Source organism: Canis lupus, chromosome 27 (assembly GCF_003254725.2).
Source record: "Canis lupus dingo isolate Sandy chromosome 27, ASM325472v2, whole genome shotgun sequence".
Lineage (NCBI taxonomy): Eukaryota > Metazoa > Chordata > Mammalia > Carnivora > Canidae > Canis > Canis lupus.
Genome location: NC_064269.1, coordinates 45,753,285 through 45,768,385, shown reverse-complemented (window position 1 = coordinate 45,768,385; position 15,101 = coordinate 45,753,285). Strand labels below are relative to the sequence as shown.

Genomic DNA, 15,101 nt, shown 5'->3' with positions numbered 1-15,101 from the left:
CATTTGGATAAATACCCAAGGGTAGTGAGAGAGTAAATCGTGCTCATGTCAGCTCCATGAGAAGGCTTCTGTCCTTGAAGGCAGAGAGTTTTTTGCCTCTCTGTTCACTGGATTGTTTCAAGAACCTAGGAAAGTACTCAACACATAATACATGCTTAATATTTTTTGAATGCATAAATGATCTGAGGGAAGAGTATTTCAGACAAAGAGAGCAGCCAGTGCAGAGGCTGAGATGTGTGTCTGGGGTGTATGAGGAACAGAGGAGAGGCCAGTCTGGCTGAGGGAATGTGTCAGATGGATGGCAATAGGGGGATAGGAGAGGGGTAAGGTGTGTATGGGCTGCAGGTCTTTCAGGACTCCTGAGACCTTTTAAGGGTGTCCATTAGGTGAAAACTACTTGCACAGTAATACTAAGATGATGTTATTTGCCCTTTTTTCCACTCCTTTATACTCATGACTGTATAGTAGAGTTTTCTGGTGGCGACATGATATGTCTGTGTTGCAACAGATGGAATGCAGAAAGCAGATATGGGAATCCAGCTGTCTTTGTAAGACAGACATTAGGGAGATTTGCAAAAATGTAAAACATCACTCTTCTAAGTTTTGTTTTGGAAAATATTTTTGTTTTTCATAAAATATGTTAATTATGTGGCTATGTAATGGATTGTTATTTTTAAACGAACTAATAAATTTTGAAATTTTTTTCTCTTTTAACCTCAAATACCTTAAATATAGACAGACCTTTGGGCCCTCATATTTTTTTTAAATTTTTTTTGGGGGGGCCCTCATATTTTTAAGAGTATAATGGAACCCTAAGACCAAAATTTTGTGAAATACTGTTACAAGGCCTTGTAGGCCATTGTAAAAATATTTGCTTTTTCCCTAAGATGAGAGCTATAGCCATGGCTCTGGCGAGTCAAACAAGATGAAATTTAGTGAAAATAGTTAAAAGGCCCTGATGGGTCCTGAAAGCAAAGCACATAAATACAGGGTGAGGAAGACATATTTTAGAAACAACACATCAATAATAAGAATTTGGAGTTGTCCTATAAAGTGTATGTCAGCAGTTGAGTGTACATTTCAGTCAGGCTCTTTCCTTTTTTTAGTTGGGCCTACATTCTGCTGGAGGAGATAGACAATAAGCAAGTAAATCACATACTGTATCAAGTGATAACAAATACCAGACAAAAAATAAAGCAAGGTGAGGGGGCTAAACGGTGATAGGAAACTGGTGCTTTTTCGTGTAGGTGGTCAGAAAAGGTTTGACTAATAAGGTAGTATTTGAGCAAAGATCCGAAGAAAATGAGGAAGAAACCATGTAGCTGTCTGGGTGGAGAGCATCAGGCAGAGGAGCAAGCAAGAGCTGAGACTCTGGAGGGCAGTCTGTGGAGGGTGCATGAAGAACAGGAAGGGGCCAGTCTGGCTCGAGCCTAAGGAGCATAGGGGACAGTGGTAGGACATAAACAGGGACATATGGAAGTGGAGGCAGGTCACTTGAGGCCTTATAGGTCATTGCAGGACTTTGGATTTAACTATGAGGTGGGAAGCCTTTGGAGCATTTGAGCAGAGTATATCACCTGATTTGACTAACATTTAAGTGAATGCTAGGGCTGCTATATAGAAAGTATTTGTGGTTGGAGTGGGATTTGAACAGTGCACACGGAGAGAGGCAATTGTAGTAATCCAAGTAAATGATGATAATGACTTTGACGAAGGTGTTAGAAGAAGAGATGGTGAAAAGTAGTTGGCTTTTGGCTGTATTTTGATGATAGACTGAAATTACCAAGGAATTGACCATGAGATGTGACAGAAGTTAGGATAATTACAAGGTTTTTGGATTGAGTGGTGGATAATGGTATCATTTGCCAAGATGCAGAATACTAAGGAAGAAGCAGGCTGAGGGTAGGAATGGGAACCAAGAGCTTGATTTTGTGTATGTAAGTTTGAGAGGACTGTCAAATATCCAGGTAGAAATGTCAAATAAATAATTGGTAATACAAGTTCAGAAGAGAGAAAATAAATATTGGAGCACCACCCACTATCTCTGCTATAAAATGGTGCTTGAAGCCAGGGGACTAGAGGATTTTCAGAGTGGATTGTGTCATGAAATCAATACAACAGAGATCAGCAATTTTTTTTTTTAATGAAATAGAAGACAATATCTCAATAGTAAGGGTAAATTTTGTGAAAGTCTTTTAAAAATTATATAAACATATAGAGAGAATGTGTGTACAATTAAAAATTTTTAAAGCTACTGATGTTTAGGAAGTAGATGTAGATTGAGAAGAGTACCCAAAGACTAACTGATCCTGTGGCCATTTCAAGTTGCAGCCAACTTGATGTGTGAGGGACCAGTAGAGGACACGGGGAAGTGGCTAGTGAGGCAAGAGGAGACCAAAAAGAGTGATGTCCTAGAGGCAAAGAAGAGGGGGTGATCAGCTATGACTCAGTGCTGCAGATAGGTTGAAGAAACTAGGATTGAAAACTGACTGTAAGATTTGAAAGTATGGAGATGATGCATGTCCTTGATGAGACGTTTCTGTGAAGTGGTGGGGATGAAGCTAATTGCTGTAGGTTCAAAAGAGAAGAGAAAATTGTAACCACAAACCATTTTTCCTAAGAGTGGAGTAAGCTAGTCAGAGGAGATGGGGACAGGACAGGGTTTTTAGAGAAGAGAGGTATATTACAGTAATGGAAATCATTCAGTTTGGGGGAGGGGCTTGGTGCAGGAGAGAGGGACCAGTGTAGGAGGCATTACAGCTGAGGAGGGGATTGGATTGGGTGCATGGGTGGAGGGTTGCTTCAGGTAGGCATGTGGATAGTTGTCTGTTCACTGTCACAGGAAGAAAGGCAGATGAGATGGGTATAGACATTAATGATAGCAGCTAAAGAAGGTAGAGAAACTGAAAACCATGTCAAAATAAAAATGGTTAAAAGAACTAAGGAGAATGTATAGATAGCAAATATTTGGAAGATTGTTAGGTAAAAGAGAGGAACTAATTCTCTGGATACTTCTAAGAGGTGTTATTTTGGACCACCAGGTAAAAATCTTGGGGCAGAATGGTTTTGGTCTTCTGCATAGAAATTGAGTCCTTGGGAAATTAGCATTTCAAGCTGATCAAAGATGGGGAAGACTGCTTCCTAAGGTAGAAAGTTGCCTGGCATTGGAGGTATTCGTGTGTTGTGGATGATATATAGAAGATGCAAATGTGAAAAAAAAAAAAAAAAGAAGATGCAAATGTGGTATGGCTGCCTAGATGAGATGATCTTTCAGATCCTACCCAGCCTTGACCATTGTGTATTTTGTGATTCATGACAACTGGTAGTAGGCAGACTGGACAAGTGAGAAACCCTAAATTCTGTTCCAGGTTAATCTCTTGTCAGTTGTCTGTATGTTCTGGGAATGCTTCGGCTGCGGGTGTGCCCCTAGGAGAGGGAGACCATTAAGATGTGAAAGAGTGTGTGCCTTTATGGACCTCAGTTTTCCCCAACAGCTCTACAGTCATCTTCATGGGGGTGTTTCCGTCCTTCTGGACCACCAGGGTGTTGCTGTTCTCAGAGGCTGTGCTGCAGTAGCCCTGCCTGCCATGTCACACAGCTGTTAGCCAGACCACTTCCTGAGTCTGCACAGGTATTCGTGGCCTGGTAACCCTTTAGTCGGCAAACCTCGTTGATCATCTGTTGTGCGCCTAGAACTGGTACACGGTACTGAGCAAAACCAATGGGAGCCCACCCCTGTGCGAGGAACAGCATTTGGGTTGTGCTTTGCCACGACCTCAGTGAACTTTTCTCCTGGTCAGAGGCCCTTCATCACCAGGAGAGCCTGGGGCATGGCAGTGCTCTCAGGTTATGGGGGCAAGAAGGTGTTGATTTCTCGGTGTCTTTGTCACTCGGTGCTGGACTCTTGGTAGTGGGTGGGCTGAGGCTCACCTCCTGTCCTGTCCTGATTCTTACAGTGCATGGGATGGCATTTGATGATTCAGAAATTCTTTGTAACGGACTCCTCAGAGGTATTGCTGTTGGTGGGGTTGCTAGAGCCACTGAAGAATGCAGACTGATAAGAACCCTGCTGGTACTATTTTAGTCGCCTAGCCCTTCGGCAGCCAGTGGAAAGAGTTCCTGTGAGAGCAGACTGCCCTCGCTTCCATTTGTGAAAGGGCTCCAGTTCAAAGGAGTAGATACAGTGATAACATGTGAGAAGGAAAAGAATCCCACGTTGTGTATCCTTACTAAGTGTACTCAGAGCCGCGTGTCTGTGGGTAGCTGGGCAGGGACCTTTGTAGCAGATGGGGTCTGTGTGTGGTCTGTGTGGACACCCGCGGTTCTGCCCCTTGGGCGGCGGGGGACAGGACGAGCATTCTGATGAGCCTGGAATTCTCAAGCTAGACTCTCAGGTGGTCTTTGGTAACAGGGAGGCTTCGGGCTCCGCTTCGGGCTCTGAGGTCGACACCTCTGGATGCAACACATGGCAGCATTGCTTTCTGGCCATCTGCCCTTCAAGCCTGAAGTGTTCCCCATCTGCAGATGGAGGGAAGAGAGTCTACCTTATAGGACTGAGGTGGACAGCTAGTAACTATTCATTTAGCACCTTAGCTGTTTTTACCATTATTGATGGAAGTCTGCGTTTTTTAAACAAGATGGAAGTCTGTCTTTCTTGTTTTAATATCTAAGTTTGGCAGGAGCTTACACAAATCTTATTCCTTTAGCTCTCTACCAATGCCACTATCACACCTTCTGGAACAGATGGAATGGAGAGGGTACATAGGCTGATGATAGAACAAAGACAGTTTTGAAATGTTTTTCTTTCAAAAAAAAACAAAGCTATTTGAGCACTCTCGTTCTGTTGTACAAGCCGTTTATTTAGCCTGAGTATAACCATTTGTTGCCAGGATCATAATAGTAATAGTTAATAACTGCTGCCACTTAGAGGGTCCTGCTTTGTGCTGCACTGCTAACCATTTACATTCATTACTTCAGTTCCTGCAAAGCTCTGTGATCCAGTGGGTATGACTTCATTTTATAGATGATCAAGCTATTTATAAGAGACTGGCCTCTGATACTGTTCATTGTTGGTTGGAGGGGGACACTGTTCTTTTTGACTCCTTGTCTTTCTGGTGTAGAATAAAAAGCTAGATAAGATATAACATAGAGGTTAGGGCCATAACAATGTCTTTCAGAATTGGAGACTTAGAAGAGAGCACAGAGATCATGTCGTCTAGGCTCTTTCTCAGATCCCTCTAGAGAGAGTCATTCCAGAGCCAAGGATAAGGTGGTATGAGAATTCATAACAAAAGTGCTACATTTTTTAAAATTAAACATTTTTTAAAATTCTTTTTTTTTTTGTATTTTATTTTTAAAGATATTTAATTCATTTGAGACAAGGAGAGAAAGAGAATGCATGAGTATGAACAGTGGGGAGGGTCAGAACGAGAAGCAGGCTCCCCCCCTGAGTAGGATGCCTGATATGGGGCTCTATCCCAGGGCCTCAGGGTCACGACCTGAGCTGAAGGCAGACACTTAGCCCACTCAGCTACCCAGGTGCCCCTCCTATCTATTTTATTATTATTTTTTTTCATCATGGTAAATGTGCTCTTTAATCCTCGTCTCCAACTTCCCCATCTCCTCACCCACCTCCCTTCTGGGGAAACAAATATTACTAAACATAATAAAAACATGAGCAACAGTCAATAGAAAAAACATTATAAATATACAAACTGAGGAATTGTAATAGAGTATAATATAACTTAGTTTAATATACTTTATAAACAAAAAACTGAACAAATACTGGTTTTTAGAGCAAGAGACTATAAAAAATGGGCAGAAAAATATGAGAAAACTTTCGGAAATGAGATCTAAAAATGTTGAAGTTAGGGGAACCAGGGTGCCTCAGTCAACTTAAGCGTCTGCCTTCTACTCAGGTTATGATCTCAGGGTCCTGCGGTCGAGCCCTGCATTGGGCTCCCTGCTCAGCAGGGAGTCTGTTTCTCCCTCTTTCTGCTCTTGCAATCTCACTCTCTCTCTCTCTGTCTTTTTCAAATAAATAAACAAAATCTTTTTAAAAATTAAAAAAAATTAAAATGTTGAAATTAAAAACTAAACAGCTGATTAGAGAAAATGAATAAATCTAAGCATTAAGGGATTATCTAGAATGCAGTATATTGAACAACAGGAAATTTTTTTTTAATTTAAGTATAATTAACTAGAGTGTTACATTAGTTTCATGTATACAGTATGATTCAGCAATTCTAGACATTTCTTAGTGGTCATCAGGATAAGTGTCCTCTTAATTTCCTTTATCTGTTTCACCCATCCTCCCACCCATGTTCCTTCTAGCAACCACTAGTTTGTTTTCTGTATTTGAGTCTGTTTTTGTCTTTTTTTCTTCACTTTGTTTCTTAAATTCCACATATGAATGCAATCATATGGTATTTGTTTTTCTCTGATTTGTTTCACTTAGCATTATACTCTCTAGAATCATCTATGTTGTTGCAAATGGCAAGATTTCATTCTTTTTTTATACAACATTGTATGTGTACCCATACCTTCTTGATCTAGTTATCTATGGGTGGACACTTGGGTGGCTTCCATAACTTGGAAAGTGCTGCATTATTGCTAGTGGCTCTTCTTAAGACATCACTCCCTATCCAGTCTTACCATTGCATTTTTAGATACAACTTTTTGGTAGCACAGTAGAAGTCTCCTCTGTAACATATATCCAGTTCTCTTCTACCTCCCCCAGCCACACAGGCCAAGGCCAGTGCATTTTCCCAGGACTGGTCCTTCCACTGTGGGGCTTCTGGGCCCTCATATAGAATCCCTTGAGAGGATTCTGTTGTCTGCATCAGCTCCAAAGAAACATCGTGTTTTCCACTACAGGTCAGTCTATAACTACAAAGACCTGGTCTCTGCCCTAAGGAAGCTCTTAGTGAAGGAGAAAGCCATTTAGATAATGTTTTTGTGAAATGACCATTGCAGATGAGTAATACAGTGGAACTAAAGAGCAGATTCAGGGAACAAGGAGAGACATAGAGGGGGAGGGGTGGAGGCTGGTTTTCTGTGTCCTTGGCATCTTACTGAGTGTCTGTTTGATGCTAAATAGGTTGGGAAGTCAGAAATGATCTGAGGATGGAATTGTGCAGAAATAAGAATATAGGAGAAAGACTGCTTTCCTTATTTTATTTTGGGCTCACTTCCTAGGTATCCAGAGAACCCCAGATACAACTGTGAGAGATAAGCCACTGGTGCTGGAGATGGGAAGCAGTAGGAGGCAGCAAAGAGTCTCCTTCCCACGCTGGCTGGTTCAGTCATCTCCTGCCTCCTGAGGCGAGGGCCTCAGTGTTCCCATCCATAAATGATAGTGGCCTGAGTGGCCTTTGTTGTAGAAAGACTGATCAAGAACTCAAGACATTTGGCGACTTTGGTCTCTTGTTTCTGAGACAAAACACAAAGGAATCTCTATAATCTGATGTGTCTTTTTCATCTAAGTTTCCTCCTAATCACATTCCAAAACATGCCTTCCTGTAGATCTACTTACTCCTAAGATCTGTTTAAACTAGTCACAATTCTGACTGGATGGGCTAGGGAAAGAAGCACCTCTTAGATTCCTTAATAAGATTCAGAGATTGGCACATCTGCTGGTATATTGATGGTGCACTGGCTAGGGAGAAAATTAACTTAACTTGACTCTGGTTTCATACTATTTATTTATTTAAGAGAGGGAAAAGGAAAGAGAGTCCATGCCCAGAGTGGAGCCTGATGAGGGGCTGGGTCTCATGACCCTGAGATTATGACCTGAGACAAAATCAAACGTCTGCTTAACTGACTGAGCCCCTGGTGCCCCTGGTTTCATACTCTTTTAACTATAATTCCTATTTTCTGGTTTTGTTTCTCTTTCTCTTTTCTATTTTTTTAAAGAGAGTGGGGGAGAGAGAGAGAGAGAGAGTGTGTGTGTGTGTGAGAGAGAGAGAGAGAGAGAGCACGAGAGCAGGGGGAGGGAGAAGCAGACTCGCCGCTGAGCAGGGAGCTCAACTTGGGACTTGATCCCAGGACCCCGAGATCATGACCGGAGCCAAAGGCAGACGCTTAACTGACTGAGCCACCCGAGTGCCCCTCACTTTTCTATTTTTAAAAACAGTTCTCCCCACCTGCAAATAATCATCCACCTATTCTAGGAGGTAGAGATTGAGTGTTCTCATAACCAGCCATGAGTCAGTGACAACCTTTTACTCTTGTTGTAAATAGAAACATAGACTCTGTCCCTGCCTGTAATTCATAGGCTGCCTCTCCAGCATTTTCTACTACAGCGAAGGAATGTGCAAGGCTTGAGTCAGCAGTCAGCTGCCATGGGACAAAACATGTGGGATATTGTTCATTGGCAGAAAAGCACCAGTGCTCTGGAAACCTGGCATCTCCTCTTCCTCTTCCCTCCTTGGACTCGTCACTTCCCTTTTCCCTTCCTTCCATACCTTGGCTTTTTAGTCCCCAGGATTTTTGGCACCTTCCGGCCAGGTTTCCTGGCCTCTAGGTTCCTGTAATTATGAATACTGATTTTTCCCAGGATACTAGGATGTTTGGCACACAAGAATGCTCCAGGAGAGGCCAGGAGGAGCAGGATCTCAGTTTGACCTTCAGGAATGAGGGAAATGAGGGCAATAACAGGAATGGTCCTTCTGCAGTTCTCCCCAGCGCTCTCAGAATGAATCAGAAAGCCAGATTCCCCTTGCTAAATGACACAGTCCCAGTCCAGCAGAGTTACCGAATAATACTGTAGCACTTGAGATGCTTGAGTCTTCCTGATGTGGTCATTTGGCTTGCAAAGTAGGAAAAGTGAGGCAGCCCAGGGGAATTAATCTTGTGTACTCTTACCTTGGGTGCCTGTCACATTGTTCCAGGAACCAACTTACCTCTGTTTATCTGTTGTTATTAGTGACCTGCAGGTTGAAATCCCTTAGACTGGGCATTTAATACTTGACTACTGCTTGGAGGAAGATTCTTTGCTGTTGTCTGGGAGATGTGGCTAAAACCTGTTAATGTGAAAGTCAGCAGAAGGATTGGGGGGCCAGTTATTGATGAAAGTGTTCATCTCTGGTGGGGTTTGATTTGGAAATGCTCTGTGGTGGTTCATAGCTCTGTGGAAGTATTTCACACAGTGGGTTATAGCCAACAAAGAGGGTGTTAGCCTACAAAGCAGAATTTTTCTTTGAAAATAAATGCCCAAGACATTTAGGGAGGTGTAAGCATAAAACAGGTATTATGACAGGGAAAAGGCTTTTAGAGATAATGTTGCAGGGTTGTTGTTATTGTTTTTAAGATTTTATTTATTTGAGGTAGAGAGAGCAAGGGCGCATGCAAGCAGGGGGAGGGACAGTGGGAGAAGGAGAGTCCCAAGCAGACTCCACACTCAGCGCAGAGCCCAACTGGAGGCTCAGTCTCACAACCCTGAGCTGAAACCAAGAGTCAGACACTTAACCAACTGAGCCACTCAGGTGCCCCACAGTTGCAGGATTTTTAATGTGTTGGTTTCAGCAAGAACCTCCTGGTTCCAAGTTTCCAAACCCTGGCAAGGAGTGGAAGGTGACTGCTATTTAAGAACAAAAAGAAATCATTTTCTTCTTTGACAAGAGGCAGAGAAATCAGACCCAGGTGTATTCAGTTTTCCAAACATTATGACTCTGGTGGAGTCAAAGGCGACTATGAACACAAGTCAGGCATGCAGGGTCAGGATTGCAGAATGCTGTCTGTTTGCCAAAAAAGCAAAGCCACTGAAATCCACACAAGGAAGGCAAGAGACAAGGCAAGAGACAATCACTCTGGGACTTTTGTTTCTAGTTATCCATTGTTACCTGTCACCCTTCTGCCTTTGGATAAACGTGTTTTTTTCCGCCCCTACAAGACATCTCTTGATTATATACCATTTCTAAGATAAGCCTTGGCAAATGGGAGAAAAAGTGGACTCTTTTTTAGGAATTTTACAATCTTCCTCTTGCTGCCTCCTACTTCCTAGAATAAACTTTTGTTTTGGGGGAAACTGGAGGTCAATTCCAGTTAATTCCATTTCTTGATGGACTCTTGGCCATGTGACGATTGAGACAAGCTGTGGGTTTTTTTTTAAAGCAGTGTATTTTTTATATCCAGACCCAGGAGAGACTGTTGAGTAAGTATATATCTGAGATGAGAAGCCACGTCAGTATGTTCCAGGTGAAGAGTTACCATCTTCAACTCTGCCTCCACAGTGTATGAAGAGTGCTATGTCTGTTGATGTAATGGGAAAATGTTGGTTCTTTGTTCTTTTTTCTATTACTTTCTCCCATGAAGCTTAAGACAGGTCACCTGTAGATTTGGTTTGGCCTTATGGTGTCATGGTGAGGTGTAGAGAGATGCAGGATGTTACTTCTACTTCACAGAGGAGGATTCTCTTGCACAGACACTTAGCCAGTGAAAGAGCTTCAGGACAGAACCTGGGTCTCTTCTATGTCAATCTAGAGCTTGGGGCCTTCTTTTGAGAATTGATTTTATCAGCACATACAGCTTGATGGCTCCCAGTATTCTTGGGTTGGTTCACTACATAGTGAGTCACTTCTTACTTCTGCAGCCCTCCTAACCACCCTCTATCAACACCTCCTTCCTCTGTTTCCTCCCATCTCCAAGAGTAAGTCCTCTTAAAGGTGAAGTTTCAGTGCAGTCCTGTTGTCACACTAGTAGCAAATTGGTGACTAGAACACGGGAAGTGAGTACTATGACCATCAGGATTTTGTCAGCACTAAACTCTGAGAACTTCAGAATCAGAAGAGGAGTTTAGAGACCATCCAGTGTCATCTCCTTGTCTTACAAGAGGGAAAATGAAGGCCTGGTGAGGCAGAATGACTTGTCCAGGGTCATGTCACCAATATCTGGCTCACAGATGGGGGTGGAGTCTCAGAGCCTTGCAAGTGCTTATTTTCTTGTTCTGACCTGCTTCGCTATTCTTACTATGCCTTAGTGTTCACTTTCGGTCCTTTGCCTACCAACTCCCAATAATAGTTCTAAGTAGTGAGGATACATGAAACATGGTACAAAAATGATGAAACAGACCCAAGGGAGTGAGTACATTTAAGAAGCATGTAAGGCACTTTGTCCCATCTTAAAGCTTCTATCCAGCACATATAGGATGGTAGAAGTACAGATGTTTTTGATAAGTGGAAGGTGTAGACATTATCATTACTGTCAAATATGTTTGTAGGCAAAATGAAATGGCTATAAAATCTTCCTACCCTGCCATATATCACATGCAGGAGCAAGACTTTTTCAGTCCTTTAAATCCCTACTTCTTTGATACTTCTGGACTTTGTGCTTTCTTAGACTGCTGTGACACTGCCCTTTGGTTCTCTTCAGACCTCTCTGCACTGTGCCTCACAATCTTTTTAGAGGAGCTCATCTTTCTCTACCAATTCCTTACAAGTTGATGAGTCTCAGATCTCATCCAGGGCCCATAACTCTCTCTTCCTATGGACTCTCCTTGTGTGACTATACCGCTTTTGAAGGTTCAGCTACCACCTGCATGCTAATGACTCTCAAATCTGGGCCTAGGTCCCTAGCTACTCCCCTGAGCTTCAAATACATGCCTGACTGCCTGGTGAGCACCTCTGTTAAGGCAGCTCAAATGTAACAAGCCAAAAGGGAATTCACTATGCTCTCCTCACAAATAAGTTCCTCTATTTTTGATTCGTTGGCTTGGTGTCACCATTTACTCAGTTGCCTAAGTTGGAAACCTGAGAATTATTCTTGAGCGTTTCCTATCTGTAAGAGTCACTCACAAGCCTTCGTATTTTCTTTCCTTTCCCATTTTCTATACTTCTTCGCTTTCTGGCTAACACTGATTTCCCCTGGAAGACTTAGCTGTCACCTTTCAGAGGTTTATCTTCAACGAGGACCCGCTATGATTAGATACTCATCCTCTGTGTCCCCAAATTCCTTGTGCCGCACTCTCTAATGACACTTACCAGACTATGTTTAACATTCTGTTCATCAGCCTGCCTCACACACTAAACTGTAAGATTCTTGAAAGCAAACACTGTTTTACTCATCTTTCCATCCCCAGTGTCACAGACAGTGCCTGGCTTTAGAAGGTATAGGATATACATTTGTTGAATGAATGACTATGACACTTCGGAACTCCATTTGAAAAGGAGTTATATCTCCTAGAAAATATTTGTAGGTAGAAATTTGGATTTGCTAACCATTCCTTTCTCTTTATTTTTGCTAGATTAATGTGACAGAATCAGGTGGATCAACAGCCATCCCACTGCCCCCTTTGTTGGGGGTTGCTGAGAGTTGATGAAGCATGGAGGACAGTAAGAATGAGACGGTGAATCATGCTCACGTCCTCTTTGACCGGTTTGTGCAGGCCACCACCTGCAAGGGGACCCTCAAGGCTTTCCAAGAGCTCTGTGACCACCTCGAACTGAAGCCTAAGGACTACCGCTCCTTTTATCACAAGCTCAAGTCCAAGCTTAACTACTGGAAAGCCAAAGCTCTGTGGGCAAAGTTGGACAAGCGGGGCAGCCACAAAGACTACAAAAAGGGAAAAGCCTGCACTAACACCAAGGTAAGGATTTGGCTTACCCCAGGCCTTGGGGTCACTGACCTAAGGATTTAACCAGAAAAGAAAAGATTATGAGTAAGGGTAGGCCGGAGAAGGGATTATGTAAAGGTATAATTCATGAGAACTAGGCAGAGTCTAGCTGAGACCCAGGATAGAAAGTCAAACTCTGTGGGTCCATCACCTGTGTTCAGTCAACTGTTACATGCCCCAGACCCTGTTCTTATTTCATGTGTTCACATGTTGAACGGGGTTTCATCTATTTAAGAACAACCCTGAAGTCAAGTGGCAAGGAACTTTCTCCTCCCTGAGGCTCTATTTTGAATCTCACACTGTTAGGTGGGTGCAGGTGGCTTAGCAAAGAAGTAGCCATGCCTTGTTAGCATCCTATCTGAATATGGCTTCATAACATCTGGCATGTCATCTCTATAAAGTCATCACTCCATACTCAGTGACTAATAAGGTCTAGATAATATTTGCTAACTTGAGCATTTGCCTCGAGCTTCAGACCTCTCTTTTCATTCGTGTTCCAGGGGTTTGTTTTGATAAGCAAGGGCCTCGTGAGCCAAAATATTCTTTTGCTTTTTTCACAATCTAGAGAAATACAGTTTTCATGAAATAGGTGAGATATTCAGTCACCTGTGCAGAGGCAGGTATGAGGAAGTGGAGAAGGAACAAAATATATATCCTGCTTTCCTCCTTATGTGAAAATACTTTCAGTGAGAAGTTTGGAAAAAGCGACCAGAGAAACAAAGTTGGAGATGACTTCATGACTAGATCATTAATATCCTTTCATGAGCTTTAATTTGCCCTGTGTGGAGACCTAGAGACCCTTCTCCCATGGATTTGCCTCTGGGTAGATATTCATCAGCAAAATGTAAGAAATTCAAAGGCATGACTCTTATGAGTGAGTTCTGGTTGTTTATTATTTTTTTATAAGCTTTTATTTATTCATGAGAGACACAGAGAGAGGCAGAGACACAGGAAGAGGCAGAGACACAGGAAGAGGCAGAGACACAGGAAGAGGGAGAAGCAGGCTTCCTGCAAGGAGCCCAATGTGGGACTGGATCCCTGGACCAGGATCATACCCTGAGCTGAAGGCAGATAGTCAACCACTGAGCCACCCAGGCATCCACTTCTGGTGTTTGTTGTTGTTGTTGTTGTTGTTTTTTATCAATAATAAAAGGAATTCAAAGCCAAAACCTTGCATGTCTTTCTTTCCTCTGTGTACAGAGTACAAGTTAGTTAGGTGTCCATTCTCACTTTGAGTACTTCTCTAAAATATGGGTCTTTTTTTTTTTAAGATTTTATTTATTTATTCATGATAGATATATAGAGGGAGAAAGAGGCAGAGACACAGGCAGAGGGAGAAGCAGGCTCCATGCAGGGAGCCTGATGTGGGACTTGATCCTGGGACTCCAGGATCGCGCCCTGGGCCAAAGGCAGGCGCTAAACCGCTGAGCCACCCAGGGATCCCCAAAATATGGGTCTTTAAGATCATTTCCCTCAACTTTCAGTCTAAAGATGATGATTTTAGAATTCTTTTCATCACATAAAACTTTGGCTCTTGAAAGTTGCCTTCTAGGAATCCTTGAGTGGTAGACTCATTTCAGGACTCTTAGTATTGCCTGAATTATGTGTTTAATAATCTGTATCTTCTTGGACAGAAATCTGCTTGACTTAGAAACCTTTCAAAAGGTCCTCTCCTATTAATAAAAGATGACATGATTTTCAAATCTTATGTTGAAATGATGGCCACTTCAATAGATTGCAGATCTACAAGGTGAACGTGTGCTGGGTTTATGTCCAGCACTAACAGTTAAGAGTCTTCTGTATCCATAACAATCACTAATTTTTCCTCTCAAGCCATTGCAGGTGCTCTTCTATGACCCAGATGGGTCTGAAGATTTCTTGGGAGAATAGCCCTACTTGGGGGCTTTAGGTAATGATGGTTTATAAGATCATGAAACTGTTATTGAAATGTGAGCTCTCCTAAGAGATACTGCCTTTGCCCTGAAAGCAGCTGTGTTTTCCAGTGTCTCATCATTGGAGCTGGCCCCTGTGGTCTCCGTACAGCCATTGACTTATCCTTGTTGGGAGCTAAGGTAGTTGTTATTGAGAAACGAGATGCCTTCTCCCGCAACAACGTCTTGCATCTCTGGCCATTCACCATACATGATCTGCGAGGTCTGGGTGCCAAGAAGTTCTATGGCAAGTTCTGTGCTGGAGCTATTGACCATATCAGTAAGTAAAATCAGTCCTCCTGTAGGATCTCACCCCTGCCCCCTACCCACTTGTTCAGTAGAAAGAGGCAGATTATTCAAGGAATTCATACTCAATAGCTCAATTTGTTCTAACATCATTAATATCTAATGTATAGAAAGCATGCTGTGCTTGGAGTCAAAATACCTGTGACGCGATTATCATCTAGGAGTCTTTCTTTCTTTCTTTCTTTCTTTCTTTCTTTCTTTCTTTCTTTCTTTCTTTCTTTCTTCCTTCCTTCCTTCCTTCCTTCCTTCCTTCC

At 42.5% G+C, this 15,101-nt stretch overlaps 1 protein-coding gene across 27 annotated transcripts in view; it reads left to right on the top strand.

The window, feature by feature from the left end:
- MICAL3 (microtubule associated monooxygenase, calponin and LIM domain containing 3) overlaps positions 1 to 15,101 on the top strand; it is a 218,919-nt gene that overhangs the window by 84,432 nt on the left and 119,386 nt on the right. For all 27 annotated transcript variants that reach the window (XR_007406562.1, XM_049102770.1, XM_049102772.1 and 24 more), the window contains 2 exons: positions 12,242 to 12,583; positions 14,614 to 14,821. Coding sequence is in view for 26 of the 27 variants with exons in the window: in XM_049102770.1 (XP_048958727.1) it covers positions 12,320 to 12,583; positions 14,614 to 14,821 (472 nt within the window). In the remaining variant the exon portion in view is untranslated. The remainder of the gene's footprint in view (positions 1 to 12,241; positions 12,584 to 14,613; positions 14,822 to 15,101) is intronic.